Below are 25,603 nucleotides of genomic sequence, written 5' to 3'. Positions count from 1 at the left end.
TGCCTGCTCACCAGCTCTGCCTGCATTTCTGCATCTCTGCTTTTGCTGGGCAGCCAGACAGCTTGGGCTGGCCAGTCCCATCTCCACTGGGAATGCCCATAGCCAGCTTCAGAGGCACTGGTAAAACAAAAGGAAGCAACACTGGGTTTATGGACAGGATCTGTCACAGATCACTGACCCAGGTGGAGAAAATGAGCAAACGGTTTCTTAAACAAGTAGCTATAAATAAGTAAACATGAAAGTTGGTGGTATCTGATATTTCACCTTAGGAGACAAAAATCCTGCTCTCCCCATGTTGAAACACACCTAGAGACTTCTTAAACTATAGATGGTAAATTCTTAATAGGAGAACCTCACTCAGTTTAACCAGCTCACAGTGATTTGTGCTAGGCTGTCCATTTCAAATGAACTGATCACTGAGGCAAAAATCCTGGGTTTATTTATGGACCCACAGAAGCACCGTCCACAAATGATACAGAACACATCCCCCAGAAGATATGTGTTAGAAATACATTAAATTTGCAATTAGCAAACAATAATAAAAACTCATATGTGTTAAAAGGATAATGCCATTGAAAGGCAACAAAATTAAATAGTACATAATTAAATTGTGAAATGTATAATTTTTGCTCCCCAGCCACCAACCCTGCTGGCAAGGGCCGCTCCAGACAGGAGCTCAGGCTAATGGAGGCACAAGTTCAGCCGGTTCACCTTATCTGTACCACACAGCATCTGGCCAGTAATTGCACACACTGTGAGCAGCTGCCCTCCAGTCACAGGTATGGGAGCCTCCTAGCACTGTCCTTGCTCTCTTGGGTCACTTCCCATCAAGAAAAGCCTGACCTGACTGTGAGAAAGGGAGCAGGCAGTGAACACTGGCAGAAGTACCACTGCAAATGAGATTGACTTCAGTAGAAAGATTTTTTTCCTGTGTGGTTCTCAGAAAATTACTCTGGAAATGCTGGAGGCTGAATGTTTGTGAGGTGAACTCATTACTCCCAGGGCTGAGGAAAGCTTGCTGAAGGTAATGAGCTGCAATGCCTGGTATGAAGTAGGTGTGCACACAAATTTGGCATTTACCTGCTATTCATGTGTTTGATTTTGAAACGAAGTGAAAAAAATGCACAAGAAGGCTTCATATGATGGTGGTGGTTATAAGTATAACCTGTTCCTTTGTAGTGCTCCCTGCTCCTGTCCACTGGGGTTATTCTCTACATACTCCTAGCTGACTCCCTCCTCTCAGGCAGGTATGTACACCCAGATGCCTAGATCAGCAGGATGCTTTACATTTTGATGTGTATATCCTTCAGCACCCGACAAGCAACACAGAAATGAGAGGTCATTCTTCTCAAGCATGGAACCTTCAACAAACACATTCTTTTACTTAGCAATGGCATGAATATCCAGCTTTACTTTCCAAGCTGACAAGGCATAAAGGAATGAATTAAACTACATTTATTCTGGATCATTTTTACTGACAACAGTGAAAGCTACATCTGTCTGTGACTTGCTCATTTCTGCCAAAATTTTCCTGAAAAGCAGAATAGCTTTGAAAGACAGAAACTTCACAGACAGCCAGCAATTGCTGGATTCCTCTAAATCAGGGTCAAACATTGCACTCATTAGCTCTGAGTAAAGTGGTTTGATAAACCTGTTCAGGCATCTAGAGCAGTGCAAGTTTCCCATAAATGCCAAGACAAAGCCTTTTACTTTGATCTGGATATGTTTTTGAGTTAATGGAGACTAGACAGGAACCAAGCTGCAGTTCCCTTTTGTGAGTGTGACCTGACATCTGCAGTTTGTAGCAAGGGCAGCCTTTGTTTTGGTTAGACTGTCCCAAAGAGAGGAAAACACCAATGAAAATGGGGAGGTGTTCCTCCATTTATTCTCCTGTGTTGTTCTGATTTCAGGCATGTTTGGTCTCAAGTGTTTTGTGATAACCAGAATTTGCTACATATTTGACATATCATCATCAGTCCATGCTAATTGTGTTAAGAATGCAGTAGGTATTAAAACCACAAAGTGAATACCACATTGGGTAGTATGATCAAACACATGGTAAGGTAGAGAGTATTCATAAAGGATCAGAAGACAAAATGTGATCCATGTGCCAGTGGGCAGAATGCGTTGAATGAATGGGTAAGTGGGACTAAGTCATTAATGTAATTTCATCAGTTCACAAATACCACTGCCAAATCAAAGCAGCTATCTATTTTCTGCCCAAGAGCCACACATTATTTTCCTCCATTACTCAATCTTCTTTGGTTTGATCCTATATAAGCTTAAAACTGTGAGGAAAGAAATCCAGCCTGTATGGAAAATTGCTGTGGGATTGCAAAAGATTTAAAGCTTGCCAAAGAAAATGAACTCTAAAAACTGTTTTCCTTGTTTATGTGTTCTCCTCAGGCCCTCTTGTTTATTAAGGCTCAATATATGATCAAGTTACCTTGCGTCAGCCAGGCTGTGGTAATTGTCTGTGCGTGCACTTTTGGCCCGCAGCAAATGCAAGAAAATATAACCTGATTTAAGCCCCTTTCGCTGCAGGTGTAGCCCAACTTACCTTACATTCCCTGTGGGTGGGAGCATGCACCTACCTCAGACACAGCCACTCACCGCATCCCAGGGGCCTTGTGCTGTGTCTGAGACCCAGGATTAGGAAAAGCACCCTAAAGGGCATTTGGGACAGCTTGTCTTTCCTTCTGCAGGTATATTGCACAGGCACACGAACGAAGGGCTTACCTGCCATGCCTCCACCTTCTTTATGTCTGCACAGGACCCGTTGGTGAAGAGGCCCTTCCCAGGGGTACAGGTATAAATATCCTGCAAGGCATGGGCGATGGAATACACTGCCAAGTACACGTTATAGGATATCCGCAAGTGTGTGTAGTCCATGTATGGGGTCTCCACGCTGGTGATGTTCTCATCCCCTGTGCACGGAGGTCGGAAGGCAGACGTTCCATTTCCAGCTCCCAGCCCCTCTTCGTGCCCCTTGTGGAAGGAAGTTGAAGCAGGAGAATTTTTGGATCCATCAGGGAGATAGCAGTTAAATGTCTCCTCCCAAAACTCCTTGGCAAAGCCGTTGTTGGTGGACTTGGGATGCACCTTCTGCAGGAACTCACGAAATCCTGGGATCTGTCCTGCCTTCAGCGCAAACCCGATGGTGCTGCCGATGACACGGAAGAACTCCGGCATGGCTATGAGGGAAGAGCTGGCCCAGGCCTCGCTTGCCAGCCAGATCTTGCCAGTGATGTTTCTCCTGACAATCTCTTTGATGAGAGGCTCCAGATCTGGGCCACTGGAAAAAACAACAATCACTCTTGCTGTGGAGTTCTGGATGACCTCTACCACCTGCTGGATCTCCTCTTCATCTGAGTACTGGGAGATGAGCTCACTAAAATCAATGCAGATATCTCTCTCCTCCGCCTCTTCCCGAAATTTTTCAATGCCTGGCCGGCCATAGTCATCGTCAGCTGCGATTGTTCCCACCCAGTTCCAGCGAAAGTACTCGATGATGTCTGCCATGGCCGTGGCCTGATGCTCATCGTTGGGGATTGTGCGCAGGAAGGACTTGAACTGGTTCTTATTGCTCAGGAGACGACTGGATGAGGCATAGCTGACCTGTCAGAGCACAGCAAACAAGCAAAACACACCATAAAGCGAAATGCCTGAAATAAACTGCCTCCATTTACCTGGCATCACTGCCAGCCTGGGAAGCACATTTTCTTAGCCTGTGTTTGCAGGTGATCCACTCTGAGGTTTCTCCTTGCTGTGCCTGTCCTACAGAGGCACTCATACAGGAGCAGCTGCTCAGACCTGAGAGGCTGGAGCCAGCTTGTGCCCACCTGCAAGGTCAAGGATCTGAGGGAGAGAGAAATGGACACTAGACTGGAGGAATAGCAAAGATTTCTGTCAAATCCAGAAATAAAAAGAATGCGCCACCTAGATAAATGAGGGCAATGCACTGGATTAAGACAAAACACAGGCTTTCTCTGTCCTGAACCAGACATAAGACAGCAGGATGGTATTGCCATTCCAAAGCTACTCTGTCTTTCTATCCTTGCCTTTGACATCCATCCTCATCCTTAAACAGGCTCCTTTTGCCTTTTATATACAATCCCTGTCAGCTGACATAAGAAGAATGTGATGTATATCAGCTTCCTTGATCCTGCAGCATGTTATGGTAATGCTACTTTAGCAGTGTTTCCTGACTGCTGGCCAGAATCAGCAAAGAAGCCAGTCCATCTTTCATAAGTCACCATGTTTTATGGTTAAAAGTGGATTTTATTTCCTCTTCTAAAGCTATCAAGAAATACTTTAGTTTCCTAATCAGAATAAGTGCCACATGCTCTTAAGATATAATTTGAATTATCTCCAAGTAGGAAGAAAACCTTAAAACCCAGATAATAACTGTTTAAAGATCTGGAGAACTTCTAAAACACATTTTGAGATTGGTATCTGAATTCTTTGGGACTGACTCTCATTTGAAAAAGTCTTCTCTAAACAGTTCATTTTGTACAAAGTGGATATTTACAGAAAACCTTATCTTCTCCTTAAACTCTGTTATTTAATGTTTCTGCAAGAAGAAAGAAAAGGAGTGCAGTTTCAAGGGCCATAGGAGTAAACCCTCCTTTCACAGAACTGTACTCTCCCCTGGACAGGCTCTTGCCCAGTGCTGCTCTCACCCACATCAACCTCTTTCCAGGAGTACAGGCAATGTGTCCCACTGCCACGTGTGCTCAAAGGGGACACTGACCTGAGGTACTGAGAAACAGAACAGAAGTTGTAACATTTTCAGTGTCTATGTCAACAGAACGAGCAATGAGCCGTACATTAATTGTAAAATACACCTCCAATTCCTACTGAAATGCAGGGCCTAATAAGCCTGGATTTGCTAATGGCCTTGCTATAAATGGCTGTGACAATTCTACCCAACATCTGCCAGTCTAAAAGCCTGCTTTCAGTTGTCATGCTTCAACTGCCTGGCTGAGACGTCGTTCCAGAACTGAACCTCCTGACATCTACCCTTTTCTGCAGCCTCTAGATAAGGGCACTGCCTCATGGGACAAATGTCATTCTCTGTTTAAAGAGAAAGTCTGAGAACTGCAAACATCTCTTATGTTCAGTTGAACTCACCAACCCTTCTCAGCTGCCCCTGTTCACCTGGTAATGGGATGTGTAAATCAACAATGCCCCATAAGATGTCATCAGGGTGTTTATTTACACACCAACTTCCAATGCCACTCTGGGCAATACTCAGCACAGCTTAAACCATTCCTGCCTTGCTCAGAGAACAAATGTCCAGTTCTTCAGACTCCTGCAAAGGAGGCAGACTGATAAGGCTCAACAGACAAGATATATTACTGTGCATAGAGCAATCAAGAATCCTTCCTTCTTCATTCGTGGTGCAGATGGGAATTGCAGCCCTGGCTGAAGCAAAGATACATTTCTCAGGACAGACTGAGAGCACATTCTGACACAGTCTTGTTATAAGGGCTCTTGTGAGCTCTGGCACCTCTATTAATTTTGGAAGAGGGATTGGAAGTGTTAGGCTGTGCAAGGTAACACTTAAATGGATAAGGCCAAGCATATTTTCCAAAGCTGACTTCAGTGTAGAAAAGTAAAATCAAGAGCAACAATATTAAGGCAGCCTTGTACTTTACTTAAGGTTGTGGCAGATCAACCAGCCTCTTAAACAAAAGGATGGGGCCATGGATGCTGGCACTGGCTCTAGCAGAGTCAGAATGCCTACAGTTACTGCTGCATTCACAGACTAAGCCACTCTAGAGGACTCTCCAGTCCTCCTAGGCTAGGCTGCTGTTGGCCAAATGTTGTTATGGCTGCTCAGTAACCTTTATATTTGGAGACTGCAAAGTGCTGGCAAGACACATTTCTATCATAACAATGACACCCACTCCCTCCCGCCCCCCATTTTATTGTTTCTCTCCTATAAATTCTATTGGAAGTGGCAAAGATTAAGCAATCTCTGCTTAATCTCTGCAGAGTAGAGGAGCAGGCCACTTCTGCAACCTAAACAAGTGAGGTGGAAGCTTACCTGAGGTATGTAAAAGAGTCCCAGCAGATTGGCCACAGCGGTGGAGATGCCAGAGCCAGTTGCTCCCACGACTGCAATGGTGGAAGGGATATGTTCTGAGCAGTTACAGAATTCATCCAGGTTCAAGGAGTCTATCTTGTTCTGGGCCACAAAACTCAGTGTGGCCTCCAGGGCTTTCGAGACTGTATTGCAAGTGTCAAATATCCTATATCCCAGGGTCATGTTGGGAAGGAGAGTTGGGCTACTGTTTATTTCTTCTATGGCAAAGATCATAGCCTGGAGCCAGCGGAAGCCTCGGAAATTATACCTGGGGGAGCAAAAATAAAAATGAAATAAGAGTGAGAAGGAGGAAAAAAGAGCAGAGGAGACCAGGAATGAGGCAAAGACAGAGTGAAAAATTCCAGATACAAAAGGCAAAAGCAACTTATGTGATTTCTTGCACTCTACTAAATTTGGAACGTTTTGCTTTTGTCTCTACTACGGAAGAGGCGTTTTTGCTACAAGGTTTAGTTTTGGCTCTCAACTTTTCAGTTTGGGAGCTCACTCCAGAGGTAAACTTTTCCAAGTCCCCTAAAACCTGGGAAAGTTAAAAGACAGCATGTCTAGAGCGATGACTCTGGCCTGTCACTTGTGCTCAGGACCCTAAACCTGATCTCACGATCCCTGAGGAAATGGATGTTGTGATCCTCTGACTGAAAGCTGCACCTACCAGGTTTGCTTCCAGGCTCCTCTGACATGTTTCTGAATGCAGATGGCAGTGTCTGCTAAGTCTGTGCTGATGCTGCCTGGGACTTGGGCTCGGGATACTCCTGGAGTGTGTCAGCTCCTCCTGGCTTTGGGCAGGCAGAGCAGGCTGAGCCACAGCATTGGCATGCTGCTGGATGCAGAGGTGCCAGGGAGCTCTGCTCAGGGAAATTCAGCCTCACGTGGCACCCTTCAGTTTGTGAGAGAGAGCACAGTCAGACTGTTCATGCCAGAGATCAGAGACGCTCTAAATATAGGTCCTAGTGCAAACTGATAACTTGTTAATTAGATACTTCAGTGCCTTCATTCAAGGAATAACTTTTCTCATTATTTTGGTTCTCTCACACATTTTGCTTTAGACACGAACTCAGAAGATGCCCTCAGAGCTGGTCTGTGAAACTGAAACTGTTTTTTGAAGCCTCCTCTCTTCTCTAAGCTGGAGAAGCTGAGTTTTCTGATTATCTTGCATGTAGCTAAGGCAGAGCTGCAGATTGGTGGCAACCGTCTTGCAGGAGCTGGGAGTCCTTGTTTATGGACATCAGTAGCCCGGCAGTGGAAGAAGCTGCAGCACGATGAATTGCTTTTCCACAAAGTAGAGAAACTTCTTTGCGGAAAGCAGCAGCAAGAAAGTACCTTTGATACACATTATCGTGAAGTTTTACTGTGTTTCCCCTGTAAAGTTGCCCTGGCAACCAGTTGTGTGCCTGTTTAGGCCCTAACTCTCAGAGGCTGCAGAGTTTAGGGCAATGCAGCTGGAATGGCAGAATCTTTCATCGGCAGAAACCTGCCCTTCCTTGGAATGCACTGAGTCAGGATAGCAGCTAGTTTGTAGTTTTGTGCTGAGTTGCAGGTGAAAGCAGGAAAGTGTCAGTGCTGTTATGCTTGAGATACACCAGGAAAAGTGATGGGCCCCCAAACTGGAAAAGCCTGGGGAACAGCCTGGCCAAGAGCAGATCCTATATGAAATGGTAAATTGTAGGTTTCACATGAGTTACATTTTGAAGTGCTTAGAGAAATGTTTCTATTACTAAGGTGAAGATTTCTAAAAATAAGCTTAATGAAATCACAATCTTTCAATCTCTGAGATATATGATCTAAACATTTTTAATGGCTGGATTAAATTAATTGCTTCCAAAGTTGATGTTAGCTGTGTCTGACTTTTTCAAAGCTGAATGAACAAAGCCACATTACTTCCATTCCAGGAGTTTTATCTGATTCATCTGGGGTCAGAATTTCTAATGATACCACATCTAAGGTTTATCTTTAAGTCTTAAAAACTTCATTTATTCAACTTGATTTCACCTCTCAAGATATCTTTGGCCAAATTCCAAATGAGGTTCAGCTCTGAGGTTATGCCTCAAAGCCCAGACAGCACAATTTCAGTACAGATCACTTCAGGTCCGAAAGTTTGAGTCCTAGTTATAACTTATTACCAAAGGGACAGTTAGCTTTGTTAAGATTATTCTTTAGAAGCACAGGAGTGTGGGTTACTGATAGAAGTAATTTGGTCATTTGGAATATTTTTTGCTCTATTTCCAAACCATTAAGGAATGAGATGCAACAAGAGAGCTCTGAAATAAAAGGGCAAGGCTCAGAGGGATCGAGCCATTGAGTGCTGTGTACAGGAAAAGACGTGTTGGGCACACCATGTTGCTTCACGTGGTCAGTAATGCACACTGGGATAAATAGAAACATGGAAGAATATTATGACACCTCTTTTTCAAAAGCTGCATGTGTTTACAGATATTTTTAATATGAATAGGATTTGAAGCAAGGAGCCATATTCACGCTCCTCATGTAAAAGAGAAAAATTGGATTGCATCTTCTATATTTAAAAGGAAGGCTACTGAGAACCTGGGAAGTTCAAAGATACCACTATACTGCTGGGAAAAGCTTCACATATTTGAGTGAAACAAAATTAAAAAGCAAATTTAAAGCCTGCTCACTTTAAATTATACAGGCTAAGTATGACAGAAAATTATTTTGCCTGCTTGAAGGAATTTGGCTTTATTTTTTAAAATGCCACAAGGTGGTATCTTCAGATGGTATCTTCGAAAGCAGTGAACTGGATCATCTTACCCTTCCCTTCAAAGAAATATTTGGCATTTAGTTCAGTAAATGCAGACTAAGGTCCACAATACACAGTTGATTTTATTTTCTTTTCTGACATATGCTCCTGATTGGTGTATATTTACAGTATAAGGCCTCTAGCTCCAATTGCATTTGGAATGATTTTATTTTTGGAGGGAAAGGAGAGTAGGGCTGTTTTCTGGGAGCTAGAATCCAAAATATCTTTGAAATACTTTCAATAATTTATCTTAAACTAACCTAGGCAAGAGACCCGCTGTTCTCTTCACTTGCATCTCTGCTGACAGCAGCATCAGCAGCTCAGGAGGAGAGGATCAGATGGGATGAAGACAGCACTCCTCATTCTGTCTTCTTTAACACCTGATAGATCTTCAGACAAGCTGTCATTTTGTCACCTGAGACAGCGTTGTATCGGTTCCATAACACAGATATGGTCAGACAAAGGCAGTGCTGCCGAACTGCTCTAAATAAAGCAAGATCCTTCCAATTTCTATGAATGGATATTTTGTAGACAATTTATCTCCCACTATACTGTCAGATCCCAGCAAGGAGCTGCAGATAGGTTCCTCTTTGCTTGGTGTGTACATGAGGGATTGCTAAGAGCAGCTTTGAACCTGGCAGTAGGTCCCACCAATGCAGCTGACCTCCTGTGCCGTGCTGCTGCTGTGATTAATATAATCAGTCACTGGAATGCTCTGCCAACCATGCAGCAATTTGACTGGTAATTTCCATGAAGGAACTGTTCAGTATTTACTATCAGAAGCAAGGTTTCATTAGATTTCCAGAATATTTAAATAGCCACTGGTATTTTCTTGATGGAAAAGAAGCAGCCTCCAAGGCTTATTTTCTGCCATATTACTTTTACAGGTATGTTCACATAATCTTGCATTTTGTGAGATGTGGTGCTATGAAAAGTGGCCATTAAGCTCTAAATGAGAGTTTAATGTAAATAATTCAGAGCCCACAGGTGTAAAGGGGGATTTTTATTTACACTCCTTCCTTAAAGGTTTCCCTTCTGATACTTGTTCTCCCACCTCTCAGAGTATTCAACCCACTGATCTTTCTATTCCCAAGGAGGGGCACAAACTGGGAGAGAGAAACTGGGAACAACACCTCGCTGTGACTGTCACCTCTGCAGAGGACAGCAGTGCAGCAGCCCAGTTTGCTAGAAACGAAACATGTCTGTCAAAGGCTGCTCAGGATGGCTGAAATGTCCCAGCCAACGCTTCAAAGCAAGGCTATGCAAATGAAGGGGCACGAGCTGTCTGCATAGTTTAAGCTCCCCATAGCTCCATCCCCTGTTTGTTTGTGGAGTTTGGTTTTAACAGCTCTTACTGTCTGGATCCAGCAGGGAAATTGGTCCTGATCCTTGCTAGTCTCCATAAAGAAATAATTCACAGCCTCATGTGTATTCATGACCTTCATTTATCACACTTGCAAGGTACTAAGCAATGGAATATGATGCAAAAAAAAAAGGAGAAAGTGATGTGAAAGCTCTGAATAAAGCTTTCACTTACCCCCCCATATCTGACAGGTACTTATACTCAGAAATGCTGGCAAAGCCTGCATATACCTTTCGATCACGCCAGCACTCCTCTTTTTCTGGTGGTTGTATGCACATACTAATTTCTCTGTCCTCTCTAGATTTCCAGTACATTAATTGCATGTTATTGCTGCTACTGTTATTTCTGAGCTATGCAAGGGGGAGACCTTCAGTCATTTGTTGGATTCCTGCAGTCATAGGTATAATGAGTTGCTTACCACTCTTACGATCAAGGACTGTGGGTGAGGGGAATTATGCAGAACAAAGAAAATCAGAAATTAAAAAATTACAATTCAGATGGTGAATGGAAGAGAAACCAAGTGATATAATTACATCTCAGGGAAGAGAAATTCCAAATATCTTGTTGTACATTCAGGTCTGCAATGGGATTAGCAGATGCATCTGCAAGGGCTAGAATTAAAATTCTTTTCTCTCAGAAGGACAGAGAAGCTCAGTGGGTTACAGAGTCCTGGAGCTATGCTCTGGGAAGTCCTGCACTATGACATGGGGACAATGTCTCACCACAGTTTCACAGCTTGAAAGCTTTGTGTCACAGTGTGGGACCTTAGCTAGTCTGATGATCAGAATACAAGAAAATGGCTAATCTCCCTGAAATCAAGAAGGGGCAGAAAAATCAGGTTATGAATAGGCCTATGGGGGTGCTGACAGCGAATGGAATGGGGGTCAGGGCTTGCTGGTGCTGTGCTCAGTCTCTGCCTCCCCTGCACACATCAGATATGCATCAGCAAATGTTATGAGGGAAGTTGCTGCAGCAGCCCCTGAGGCATACAAAGACAGGGGGTGTATTCATATCAAATGCAGGATCCTTGTTTGCTGAAACAACAAACAGGAAACAAAACTCCTCTCGCTTGGTGTATTCCTATCTGACATTTAATGTGACACAATCATGGGTACATTTTCATTTTGGACTCTATAGTTCAGTGTTTAGAGCACAGGGATACATTTTCAGTAGCAACAGCACAAAAAGAATGGGGAACCAATTGTTACTGTTCCCTTTTCCTTTCACTGCTGAGTTATCTACATAGTTTCTAAATAATCATGTGCCCGGTATGCACGGTAGGTTCAGGCCAGTATGTTTGCTGAGCCACAAGAGCATGAAGAACATAAAAGCTGAGGAAGTAGACAGAAAACTGTCCTATCCTTTTTGAGAAGCCCCAGATGTCCTATCCATTTGGAAGCCCAGTTTGGGAGCATAGGTATGGCACGGAACACAGCTAAATGTCCAAACAGCACTGATCAGCTTGAACAGTCCTCAAAATAGAGGAAAACCACATTATCTGAAGTTATTTGATTCTGAACTCTAAAATGGACCACCCACAGGGTTTCAGTGGGACCCTTAGGTCTTGTTGTGGAGCTTTTCATACAGTCTGATGACTTGCTGCAGCAAGAGAGCCTGAGGAGAGAGAGGATGCTCATTATCCCAGAGTGACCTGGGTCTAATTTTCTTATGTGATATGAGACACATTTTTCTATGTAATAAAAGAGATCAAAATCTGTATGCAGCCATCTGAAAAGGGCGTGGGTATAAAACTTATTAGCCTCAGCTTTGAAAAGATACACCAGTGCTGGAGAAGGCTCAGAGAAGGGCAACAAGGGCAGGTAAAGGTAAGGGACAGATTTAGCACCTTTGATTTGACCATGTACAGCCACATTTGTGTTTCTCTATGGATTTCTATCTGATTTGCTAATCTGTGGATTTTCCACCCTACAGAAGTTTTTGACACTACAAGATCAGGGAGACTTACTTTGTGAAGAAACTAGAACCTGTATTTTTATTTCTGCCCCTAAAAATACAAGTTTCATAATTCCAGACCAGTCAGTTGCCTGGAACCTAAAAAACTCACATGTGATAATGTAAAACTTTAGCAAAAAACTTGAAGAATGTATTGAACTCCTAGAGTCAGCATGCACAACCCTGCCACAGGCTAATGTCTGATCACAGGATCCAAAACAAAAAATGGCTGCCATGGTTGTGTTGAGAGATTTCTGTACAAGTCAAGCAGGAGGGATTTTCTGACTTCAGTACTGCTTAAAATAGAAAATCCTTTCAGAAAAAACGTCTCCTCTCAATTTTATGTGTACCAATAACAAGGAATACACACAAACATTCCCATGTATTTATTACCTCCGTCATTAAAACCTGATGACCAATCTCAAAAAGTCTTCTCAATACAACCTCTTTTGAATTAAACATTTCCTGCAAATGGATATTTTCTGGTAAAGATGTGTGCAATGAAGCAACTTCCAGTTATTTGTGGTCCAATCATCCCCTTGTTCCTTTTGCGGTTTCTACTACCTCTGCAGCTAATCTCTGACCTTCATTCTTTCTCCAACTGCATTAAACTATCAACTCACAATTTATCCAACTGCTTGAAGGATATGTGCCACAAATGCCTGCCTCTGCAGACATCTTTTTTCTCTTTTGCACCTTTACCTTCTATCTTCATCACCTGCTTACAAGGGTAAAAAGAACAGGGTTTTTATCCAGGCAAATTTCAGCTGGAGGATACCTTTTAGCAGATTGAAAGCCACCCAGAAGGATCTCCCATTGTGTCCTTAAAACAGCTAGTCTGGCTTTTCAGGATTTGTCTGTCGTTGGCAGGGCTACCTCATTAACATGCCTTTTGGCAACCACACACTTGTTGTACTTGTGGCAGAACATTTTCCAGCCATCTCTTCCAATAATGTGACCATGTCAAGACAGCCACTGATGCTGACCCAGAGTCGATAGAAGTAAAAGCTGTTTAGTTTGCAAATATGTGCATTGTCCTGCCTGCCAGCTGGAGCAGGAGAAGAAAATAGAGCTGAAAACATCCATTGCTTTCCAGCATTCCACTTTTAAAATAATGCATTTGAGAGAGAAAAAAAATGCTGAAAAGCTGGCAGAGATTCTTGCTCCATGAAATAGACATTGCACATACATTTAGTTCACGACTGTTCTGTGCACACACAGAAGAAGCCAAAAGAATCCCTGGTTATTGACACCTGTGTGTGCTCCTTGTGGCAGGAGATGGTTCTGGGGATGATCTCATAACCTAGATGGACGTGTCTTGCTCAGGGTCTCAGTGGGAAACCACACCTGAAATCTGTGAGTGTAACAGGAATGCTCTCAGCCATCCTTCTTGCCATCTGCAACAAAACTGTGCTAGATCCCCAGGCTAGGATGAGAGGTCCAAATAATTCCAGATACACAGTTCTCCACACATGGTAACAGAAAGTCCCATAACAATGAAATGTTTTCTCATGCATTGTCATGACAGAAATCCACATGAATATCTAATATTTTGTTTATATGATGTTCCAGTTGCAATCAGTTTCTGTCACGCTTTCCACTTGTTCTATGTATTATGTGCAGGCTAGTAATGTTAAAAATTCCTCACATTTCATCATGCCTACACTTCCATAATAAGAGAAATTGTTTTCATGTGCATTTCTCAGTCCAAGGTTAACTCCCAAACACTTAAGACAAAACACAGATGTGTTGTTTACACAAAAGAGAAGAACTCTGGGTGAGGGAAGCCTGCTCTAAAGTTTAGGACTTTTACAAAGTCCTGAAGAGGCATTTATGTGTCATTCACTGGGATTTTTCAAAAGCCCTGACCTACCTCACTTTAACATTTTTACTTGTTTAGGCAACTTAACAGTTTTTAAAGTCTTAGAAAATGACAGGCAGAACTGGACAAAAAATTGATTTCTAAACTATTTGTCCATGAATTACTTTAATCAAATGAACTAAAGGGCACTATTGGTAATTGTCTGTCCTGCTAGGGAAGCTAATTTTCAGATGCTATTCAAATGTTCCCTGTGAGTGGCCTGATAGATCAGTATATTAATGTTTTGGCAGCTTCAGGTAGTACAAAGATTGCCCTCTTTCAGTGTCCAAACAGTATTTATGTTACTGTTTAACATACACACTTGTTTTTTCTATTATTTACATCATACCTTCCAATTGCAAGCATCAGATTACAGACTATATTTACGCAACACAAAGTAAAGAAATGTGAAGACTTCCCCACCAAAACTTTTTTATTTTCCCTTTTACCAGCTTACCTTATACACTCCACTGATTCTGGCCTTGATTTTAGATCCTGGTCTTTAGCAGCCACTCCAAAATGAATGGGGAACAATCCTCCAAGAATAATGTCTCCCTTCTTCTGTGCCCGTTGGTTTGGCCCATAGGCAGCAGTGCTCCAGGTAAACAGCAAAAGAATCAAGCAGCAGCTATATGAAGTCATTGTTCCTCTTTTCACCAGGGGGTTATTGGGTGCAAAATTGGAAAAGATGATGTAAAAAAGGAGATGTCAAAGCTTTTCCTTTCCTTAATACAGCACAGAGAGGATTTGGGGCACATGTTGGCAGGGAGATAAGCAACAAGGTGGGAGCCACAGTGCTGGTGTTTCTCCCTCTGTCTTCTCCATTGCAAAAAAGCAATTCAGCTTCCCTTCTTCCTTCATAACTGAAGCATTATGGAGAGCCCATCTCTGAAAACTGTAAAAGAAAGATTTGAAAAGTGATTCCAGCTATACACCAGGACCCCACATTGCCGTGATGGTTCTGCTTCGTCAAGCCAAGCTCTCAATACGCCCCTGAAGCTGCCCCCCACTCAACAACCCACCTGGGACACATCACAACCTTGGCAAAGTCATCCAGGCACCCTGGTGACACAGCCACACCTCCTCAAACAATGTCAGATGCCTGATTCTCTGCCTCATACCTAAGGTGGGGGGCTTAATCTTCCTATGGTTCTGTGTGGCTCTGGTCATAGCAGGTGCTGTAAAACCTGTGATCTGATTGGTGCCTATGAAGAGAGCTCACTGTGAGACCTGGGTGGGCAAGCGGGGAATAAGGAAGCATCAAACACAGTAAGAATCAAGCCTTTCTCTTAAGCAAATAACCACAACAATCTTTTGGTGTTGGTCCATCATCTCCTGTCCATTGAATCATTTTAACCCTCTGTCTTTGAACTTATCCTTGATAAAAATAAAACAAGCTCTTTCAGGCTCAGAAAGAGTTCTTTAGCATTGAAAGGGAGAATGAACTCCAGGGAAGCATTTGAAACCAAGATACTTCTCCATAATGAGTCATGAAGGCTTGAAAGGTTCGGCCGTTGAAAGCATAGCTATAGCAGCCTTTGAAGCCTGTTTCCTGGGGATGAAAAATTCTGCAGCTTCTCCATGCTCAATACATTTTCCCTGCAGCACGTCTACAGGCTTCCCAAACAAAGAACTAACTTAATTATGGCATATGAAAATGGCTGTGGCTACAGGAGAGGAGATAGCGCAGAAAATTCACAAAGAACAGTTCTTCAGCCTATTTGAAACAGGTCTAAAAGCTGGTAGTAAGAATCTGAAGTTAGTGAAATTTAGAGTAGAAGCTAGGCATACATTGCTAATCCTGAGGACAATTAATTTCTGAAGCAAGTCATCAAGAATTTTTAAGTGCTGAGAACCTTTTTATGAGGCTGACTTATTATCACTAAATGCAGCTATATGGATTTGATCTTCACCTAGGTCAAATAAAGAGCTATGTAGGGAAAAATTGTGATCGTGAGGCTTCTTCTGGTAGTCAGTCTGGATGATCCTGCATGCTGTATGACCACCATGCACGTGGAACTATTTCATACATTTTCATTACCATGAAGGTTTGGATGCAGCAGTCAATGAGAGAGGAGAGACAAAGCTCCTGCTGTTCTTGTGCCTCTGTGGTCACTGCACTTAGCTGGGCAGACACTGCAATTCTCTGTGGCAGGTCCACTCTAAACTGTTCTTTGGCCCTGGCTTGAACAAGTGCATTTTTATTGGCAAGGGCAATCAAATCTTTGGCTAGATATCAAGATATGTCTAGGTATTGGCAAGTGGCCCTTTGACAGCTGGATGATAAAATTTTAACCAGAACCAGGATTAGGAGGGGACAGAGCAATGCAATGAGTAAGTGTCATGAAGGTGTTTGGGTTTTGATCTTTTCTGGCAGATGGATGGGGGTTTTGGCTTCTTCAGAGGCCCAACAGAATAAAGAACAAAACACTTTTCCATATTTCAGTTAGAGAAATGTCATTTTCCTCCCATCACCTGTGGTTTCAGGAAAGGTACAAACACTGGTGAAGTGCTGATACAGTGTCCTGAGGTGAGGACCAGCACAGGCAGGGCCAGCACTTCGAGGTGAGAGGTTTGAAACAGGGCAAGCAATTCCTGAAGGGACACTGCAAAGACATGGGATGGTCTGACTAATGCTCCTTAGCTCAGCTCATTCCCTCCCCCAGCTGCCTGTGGGATGGCAGGGACTGGGGACTGCATGCTCCGATAGCTGCAGGGATGGCGTTCCTGGAGTCTGGGCAAGGAACCACACGTGGGACTCAACCAAGGTGGGATGAGGTCAGTGACTTCCCCATCTGCTGTGGAAGACCACAGCCTGCTGATTTACTACTCAGTTTTTCTGCTTTTACTTTAATAAGGCTTTCTTTTGCCTTTGGGGTTATTGGCTTATGAGAAAGGAAATTGTTTCCATCAGCAGCAGACAGACAATATAATTTTGTTTGCTGGGCTGCTGTGTAGGGTTTGGGCTGATGCTACTGAATATTTAGGAACTCTTCACCAGAAGACAGTACATGGCTGATGTATGAAATGCAGAAAAAGTAAATTCACATTCATATTTCTCTTTTCTCACAGTAGACAAAGCATCCAAACTGGCAAAATACAGCAAATTTTAAAACAGCACTTACAGCAGTTAGTAGTCCCAGTTGTCATTCAAGAGCATGACAATGGAATAGACAATGAAAACAAAATCATTCATTCATGGTATAGGGCATCAGTTGGTATCTCTCTGAGTAATTTGGAGCTAGCAGTTCTCAGAGACAGGACACAGAACTGAAGTAACATCAGAGTCTGGGAATGAGATGGGCTGTGTATACATAAAGCACACCCCTGAGGTAGAAAACTGAAGGATAAATGTCCAAAGATGCACCGGCACAGAAAAAGAAAACAAAGTGTATGCTCAGCTCCTCATAAATCTTAGTGTCCAAATTTACAACTCTCCATACCAAAATTTCAGCTATAGCTGGAAAACCAAACTCATTTAATGGGAGACAGAGGACTCACAGGTGCTTTCAAGTGCCCTGCACACCTGAAGATGAGAATATTTGAAGGTACCGATTTCCTGATGAACGGTTGTGATCTTGTTGCCAGTGCCCCAGATAATATCCTCTAGTATCAACTTCTGTTGTGGCAAATTTTCCTACAGTTCTCTTTTCTTTTATTAGATTAAGATTATGAGCCTCTTCCTTATTAAAGAAGGCATTACACAGCTAATGATTGAATTACCTGCTGATGTATGCTTCCAGACATAAAACTCAGCATACTACAAGTGGAAATTGTACTACTAATAGAACAAATTACTGTGGTCCTGCAGTTTCAGCTAATAAAGAAAAAGAAAGACTAAATTAACAAGCAACTGAATTAAGATGGAATCCATTGATATTTTTTCCTTTGCAAATGTTTTTACATGTACAGCATTATATGAGCTCTTCAATGCAGAACACCTTTTCCCTGTACATATATTCAGATTATAAAATCCCATAAGATTACTTTTGCAAGAAAATACAAAAACTAAATGGTAATTTTTTTTCTTTTTTTTTGACATGGCCTGATTTTTAATCCCCCTCCCCTTTAAAAAATAATCCTCAGTAGTTTCTTCACCCTGTGTCATTAACTATCAGACATTTTGACTCTGAGCTGTCTTGGAAGAGAGCTTCTAAGGTTCCATGGAGGAATTTGAACTGATTCCAGGGACAGGATGAGCTACCAGGCAACTATTGCCATGGCAGGAGCATTAGCTGAGGCGGGGAGGGAGGGTAGCCAGGTACAGCTGTGGGTGCTTGGAAAGCTTGCAGCAATCAGTACCATTTTGCCAGCTGAATGAAAGTTTTAGTTGTCAGACTAAATCAGGCAGAAAAGCCAGAAATGTTCAATAAATCTATGTTTTTTTGGGTGAAAGGAAGCTGAATGGCACACTCATGGCATGCATTACTGATGAAGAAATTATTAACCAAACAGTAACTAACCACAGTTCTCAACAGCAGCTGCTCAGGTACATCGAAGAGCTGGCATGGTAAGGATCTCAAGGGATCTCCATGAAGCTGCCCCTCAGCCCAAGAAGGGCTCAGCAATAGTGGAGCACCTCCTGGCATATTTTCTCTAAAACCTTGTCAGGAAGAAAACCAATCAGACACTCAGGGCAGCTTATTTCAATGCTTCTCTACTCTTACCAAAGAAAATGTTTTCTCACATCTAATTTCAGTGTTTTTTGTTACAACTTATGCCTGTTGTCTTCTCCCATCTACCACATGAAGGCCAGTGCCTCCCTGCCCATAATCACCTTATTTGGGATTTGATTCACCTCCCCTTTTTTTCTTAGACCAAGCAAAATAAATTAACTTTTTTTTTCACAAAGATGCTTTCCTGAGCTCAGATTATTCTTATTTCATTCCTCTGGCCTCTCTCCAGCATTCTCCACATTTGGTGCAGAGCAGTGGCCAGAAATGGACACAGTGTCCTTGTTTGGCCCTTATAAGTACTGAGCAAAGTAGTAGAATTACTTTGTGTGTCTTGCAGGCTACAACCCTGTTTGTACATCTCAGCACAGCATTGGTCTTTTTTTGGAACAGCATGATATTGTTAACTAATGGTAACTCATCAGCTAAACACAAAGCAAAGTTCAGCATGCTTATATTTCACAAGGCCGTGAAACCTCACAAGAAATTATCATTTTCCAAAAGCTTTTCCCTCACATTCAGTTCAAAGGTAGACCTTGCTAAATTTCACATGATCATCCCAGACACCAACAAGGAACCAGCATGGGCAAGCTCAACTGAGTCTCCTGGGCTTTCAGGACCTTTTCACAGCAGAGAGCTGGGGAAGATTCCTGCTTACAGCCATGGAAAAACAGCTGTCCCACACCCTAGAAGAGCCTGGCCTCACACAAATCAGGTTTGTTCTCTTCTGGGAGGCCTGGATGCCCCAAAGGAGCCGAAGAATGACATTTTAGTGGACAATGGACACAGAATATAAGTTGTCATACTTCTAAGACCAGACCTAGTGGTGAGGTACCGTGACAATATGAGAAAAAGTAAATTGTTCACATTTGTCACCAGAGCAGGCATTAGCTCAACCTTCCTGCACCTCTTTGGTCAAAATGAGGGACAAGGGCATCAAAGATGCAATCAGAGTGATTGGGGTGCTCAAACAGAAAACCAGAGCGTTGGGGTACTCAAACAGAGGAGCTGTGCTTGCATTTTGTGGAACTAAACTGCTCCATCTTTAAACAAGGCAAGTGTTAACTGAAAATTTACTACAAAGAACATTTTGCCTATGGAGAAAAAGACAATTCTTACACAACACACTGCCTAAGATAAGGAGATTTTTACCTGGACAAATAGCATGATTGAGATATGGAATGTCAGTCTTGGAAAAATTTGGAGATTTCAGATGAGTGTAGACAAAAATTCAGATCTAGATCAATGATTCTGTTGTAAAAACACTACATCCACACTTGGTTTTGAATGAAATACAAAATGTGTATTCAAGAGCTTTAACCAATAAAAAGATTTTTAAAATCATCAAGACCATCAGGGTCACCAGGACAGCATTTCCATGCCCTGCTATTAGCTTAAGGGCATGTTACCTGTTATAGATCCTATTTTTCTGGCAGAAGTCAAGAAGGTAATATACTATTACACTACAGCAAATGTATGTTGAAAATGATATATTACAGTCTCACCTAGCACTATAAAAGCCAAGAGGAGGCCAAAACCACAGCTCACAAATCAGCCACAGTACTGAAGAAGCTGCTGAAGCTCATACATAACAAGACTTGGCCAGTTTAAATGAGAAAAGCCATATACTTAGCACTGGGAGGAAGAGACTGCAGGAAGAAATGTGGGTCTAAGAATTTAGGCTGGTCATGAAAAATCTGACCATTTGTTCTGGAGTAACAGTCTCAATTCTTCAGGATAAACTAAATACTGAAAACAGTACAGTAAAACAGGCAATTGTAACATTCAATCCTTCTATGTCTGACATACCCAACATTGTCAAGTTTGTCTGAGAGTTACCCTTTAAGTTTCCAGAGTTTTCATACCTAAATAATTTTTTAAATGTAGCAGCCAGATCTTTAGCTTTCTTTTACTACTGAGGTCATATACTCGTGTCTATATAATACAGAATCTACTAAGAAAGCATGGGGTCCCACCCTGATCTGTTTAGCACTACAAAATGCCAGAGTGGCAGAAACATGCCTAGGATATCATTGCTGATACTCTGCTCAACACAGAAACTTGAGGTCAAGGAAGCCTAAAATTTTAGAGGCTGATGTCCCAGACTCTTGGGAACTGCAGGCATGGATGGAAAATGGAACCAGGAATAAGCAGAACACTTTTTTTCCCAGAGCCTCAAACAAATATGGTTATAGCAACAGCAGTCAAAAGAGCATCAGCTCCTGACAGTTGAATAACCTGGTAAAAACCCAAACCTGCCCACAGGCAGCATTTTCTGTGGATTTAATGTGGCATTACAAGGCCTCTGATCTCCCTCCCACTTCAGCACAGACTCACAAAGTGCACACAATACCATGTCAAGCCAGGTAGCTGTGATTGCACAGCTTTGCAGCAACCACCTTTCCATTAGGACTGTACCTGGCTTTGGGATTCACTGAACATTGCATCAGTATCATGCTCAATATCCCTGATCAGTGTGATCTGGGATGTGATATCCCTTTGTGGAAATAATTCTGTTTGCTGATGGCAGGAAGCAAAAAACCAGAAGTGGCAATAGAAAATACCTCAGAGACTCATTGGATGCACTCAGCGAGCACCATTAGCAAACACAGAGCTGTAAGTGGTTTTGGAGTGGAAATCTGTGTGGAGGGTGACTTATGTCTTTGGAGTCATTTCTTCACAGGTGTGTCTGTAAGTCAGGCTGAGAAGCAGCTCCAGGGACCTCACATTCGTGACTGCTTTTGCTTCTGTGAAAGCCTTAAGTGTTTTCTGCAATAAGAGCTAAGGCTCATTTCGACAAGCCATATCACAAACCTCTGAAACAAACACTGGAAGGGAATAAGACAATTCTACAACTCCTCATCTTTCCACTTCTGTGCCTTCTTCAGTAAAAGTGTGAAAAGTGCATGTGTGCATACATCCAAGGGAGCACTGGAATGCATGAGTTTATCAAGGCATCTTGGACAAGAAACCTGTGACAAATTCATTATAACTGCTAAGAAATGCTTAAGAGCTACAGCACCAAAGAGGATCCATGCAGAACAAGTGGGCTTGGAGGGATTTCCAAGTCCTAGGGAGTTGCAGAGCCACAGCAGCCCTTTTGGGAAACTGCCATAAACCCACTGGTTATTGATTACTCTAATTTGTGCTGGGAACTGCACTGGACCCTTGAGCAATCTCAGATTTAGAGAATTCAGGTACCAGGGAATCTATCTTGCCTACATCTTAGAGGTGTCCTGTTTTGCTTCTCTGTGTTCCAGATTCTGACCTTCTGTTGCTCTGCCATGATTTACTAACTTGGTTGTTTCCTACCTTGCATCTTTAAAAGCCCATTATTTTATCAATTTACAGTGGATGAAAAGATGCCTTTGATATAATACCAGTCTAAAGGCTGCTTGGTAGTTTGAATGATTTTTGTCTTTATATATGGAGGTGATCAAGGGAGACCCAGAAGAGCTGCAATAAAATATGAAGTGAAATACTTTGCTAAGGTAAATTTTTATTAACTTGATTTCTCTGCATTTCCTTGCTCCTAAAGAAATTCTCAACAATGCTAACCATGCTAATGACTGTATATTCAGTCAGAGATACTTTACCCCATCCTATAGTTTTGGGATGTGACTAGACCCTCCTGGACAGATAGAGAAACGATGCCTGGGGGATACTCTGAAGAATGAAGAAAATCTCCACCCTTGTGGCATGGTTCATCCATATGGCCCTGGGATGTGAAACTTGAGTTGTTCAGATTTTACCTGCAGGTGAAACAGCCATGCACTCACCCTGTGTGCCTTTCAGGGCACCTTATGTTCCTGCACATCATATGTATACTCCTGCATCTCAAGCAAGTCTTTCCTGGACATCCAGTGCAGGAGCTTTGCGAGCAAGTGTCACCCAACTGAATTGCTCTTAGTTCCTGACTTGCAGGATTTATCTTTCCTGTGTCTCTGGCCGTAGGACACACAGAAGTGGCCTTAGGACACACAGAATTCTAATCTATCTTCTTCCTCTCTTACAAGAAACATCTCTGGGGCTGACAAAAGGACTGAATCCCCCTAGCAAAGTCCTTTTTCCTTGCTCAGCATGCCCATAGAAACAATGTGATTGTGTTATGCTCTTTGCATAAATCCAATTTTTTAAAAGATGAGCTTTTCTACAAGAAAATGAAAAGACTCTTCAGCTTAGTTCTTTAATATAAAAAAATGCCAGTCAAAGAACACAGTTTATGGAACTGCATTGCTGTAGTCTGTCTGGAAAGAATAAGGAGGAACTATTGCTATTATCAACTCCTGGATGCTCTATACCTTACATTTCTCTCTAATTTTTGTCACTCTTTCTTCTCTTTAAAAAATAATAAGTTAGAAGGACTGGTCACCAGGGTAGGACATCTTGAACTGCTTTTTCTTTCTGTTCTACATTGTGAGGCAGAAAAGAACAGAGGAGAGGTCAGGGGAGTGCCAAATCAGTCAGTCATTTGTGAATAGTTAGAATTAAAATGACACAATTTAGTGAAGTGTTATTCAAAAGAGATGTCGTGCTTTTTGATTGGCCAGTGTTAGATCTGTGGTGAGCAAACCAAAAGGTCAGGAAAGATGAAATAACAGAAAAAGAATTCTCAAATAAGGCAATGCATAATTATCTTTCTGTATTTCTCTCAGTTAATCAACCAATTTTTGATTATTTCTCTACAAAACAGCAAGAGAAAATAAGCTCAGATCATGTAAATAAACATGAGAAGAATCTGATTTGTATCAGCAAAGTTATTTCCAAAGGCGTCTTTGATCAATCAGGATTAGGTACAAGACCCTAGAAAAGTCAATCTATCTGTTAAGTGCACCTCTTAAATATTTAAATAAACTGGGATAACATGTTTCTGATTACAGTTTGGTATGGGTTTGTTGGAATTGGTGCTCTCCCACAGCTGTTGTGGGGAAGGACCCTTGACATGATACCTGTTTCTTTATCCTGCCTGGCTTGGCAGCCATATGTCAATTACTTTGAGACTTTGCTTTCCAACTTGTAATAGTGTCCAGAAATAATTTTAGAAACGTATTGCAACTATGCTTTGTCTATGTCAACAGATGTCAAACTGAGTATCAGCTCAATCAAGGCTGATTCGGGCTTTTCTCTAGCAAAAAAATAAAATACAGATCTGAGAGCTGAACACTTTTTCAAATCCAGCTTTGTCAAATTGCTTATGGGTGAAAACATATTTTGCTTGGTAATTTATTTTAATTTTACTTGATTTTGTTTTTAAAAACATCTGTGCTTAAAGTAAAATGCTTTATTCACATTTTTTCCCCTGCAGAATCCTCAGTGAACCAAACAATAAGGACAACTGTAATTCTGAGCCAGTTTCAACACAAATCCAATTCAGAAAAAACACTTAAGTATGTGCTCAACTTTAGTGAGACTTGTCTTTAATGAAATTTAGAAGATTCTAAAAGCTTAGCATGTACTTATTGGTTTGCTGCATCAGAAGCTAAAGTGGCCTCTGGCTGATTGCTCTGTTCTCATTTATACTATTATTAAAAACAAATAAACACTTCCTTTTTGTTGGATAATTTCTTTTACACTGACTCCAGCATGATTTATTAATGAATTCTTATGGATTTTTGTGGCTTTTTTATTCCTAATCCTTTCTTTTATATTTCTAGTTCTCTACTGTCACAGGCTGCCTTTTTTCTTTTTCTTTTTCTTTTTCTTTTTCTTTTTCTTTTTCTTTTTCTTTTTCTTTTTCTTTTTCTTTTTCTTTTTCTTTTTCTTTTTCTTTTTCTTTTTCTCTCCTTTTTTTTCCTTTTTAACATTTTCCCATTGCTTATTTTCTCTTCATTATGATTTTCTGAACGGAATAATTATTGTTCCTTCTCCAGTTTTCTTCTCTCTCCTTCTTTCATTCTAATACCAAAACATTCTAGTCTATTTTTGTATTTCTTTTGCCTGTACACGACCTTAACCTCTTCCAGCTAGAGAAGGCAGGAGTGAATAGGGTCCCCAGGAAAAGAAAACAGATTCAGTGTAAAGGAAGTCTTGGAAAGGTCATCAGAAATATCGAACTCTAGCAAGGACAGAAGCTCTGCAAAACCCATAAATCATCAAAATAGATCAGTGAAAGGCACAGAAGAAATTCAAGAGTAGAACTGCAAGAGTGAGGGGAGGTGAGTTATGGGCACAGACAGGCACATGTCCCACTCTAGTCCTACAGTGAGAGAAGGCAAGTTTTGCTGAGTTTTCTTTGCAGATCTGGCTTGTGCTAGCATGTCCCATGGAATGGGGCACAGCGATGAATACAATACTGAACACTATACACTGACCCCTGGAACAGGAACAGTGACCCTCATCTGCCTTTGCAACGCGCTGGAAGATCAATGTGATATGCAGGAACTTGTTTATCAGTTGTGATTATTTACTTTATTCACCCAAGAAATGCTGCCTGGGCCTGTGGGGCTGCACTTTGTGGCTGCAGACATCAGTAAGATGATACCACAGATCCATGACGTGCAGCCAGCACTGGCAAGTAGCAACACCAATGCAAACAGCCAGTGTTGCTCTCCCCTACTGCACTCCCTGCCCTCTCCAGGGATACATCCTATTATTTACAAGTTTGTAGCAAGTAAACTTTCCACAATGATTTGTAAAAGATGGAGTGGACAAGTGTAAACACTTTACTCAAGTTTTTACAGAATTCATCTTGAACCCTACAGGTGCATGTTATCTGCCCTGTAATATAAGAGGATGCTGGAAATTCCCATCCAGGTTCAAATCACAGTCCATTCAGTATAAGAACCAGCGTCCAGCAGCATTCAGTGATGCCTGCTTCAAAAATGTGTTAGAAAATTATACAGCTAGTGTCTAATAAAGGGCATGTCTAGCTCCACTAGCTAGCAGTTGA

The 25,603-nt window shown here is 41.9% G+C and overlaps 1 protein-coding gene across 3 annotated transcripts in view; it reads right to left on the bottom strand.

The window, feature by feature from the left end:
• Positions 1-25,603, bottom strand: part of CASR (calcium sensing receptor) — a 73,177-nt gene that overhangs the window by 25,962 nt on the left and 21,612 nt on the right. For 2 of the 3 annotated variants that reach the window (XM_064723072.1, XM_064723055.1), the window contains exons 2-4: positions 14,499-14,936; positions 6,053-6,359; positions 2,740-3,618 (exon numbers count right to left, since the gene is read on the bottom strand). In XM_064723072.1, the coding sequence (XP_064579142.1) occupies positions 2,740-3,618; positions 6,053-6,359; positions 14,499-14,683 (1,371 nt within the window). In that variant the 5' untranslated portion in view covers positions 14,684-14,936. Of the gene's footprint in view, positions 1-2,739; positions 3,619-6,052; positions 6,360-14,498; positions 14,937-15,063; positions 15,085-25,603 lie in introns of those variants that run through there. The other variant, XM_064723064.1, reaches the window with a different exon arrangement.

The sequence above is a fragment of the Zonotrichia leucophrys genome, chromosome 1 (genome assembly GCF_028769735.1).
Source record: "Zonotrichia leucophrys gambelii isolate GWCS_2022_RI chromosome 1, RI_Zleu_2.0, whole genome shotgun sequence".
NCBI lineage: Eukaryota > Metazoa > Chordata > Aves > Passeriformes > Passerellidae > Zonotrichia > Zonotrichia leucophrys.
Note: the sequence above shows the minus strand (reverse complement) of the source record. Positions and strands in the feature narration are given on the sequence as shown.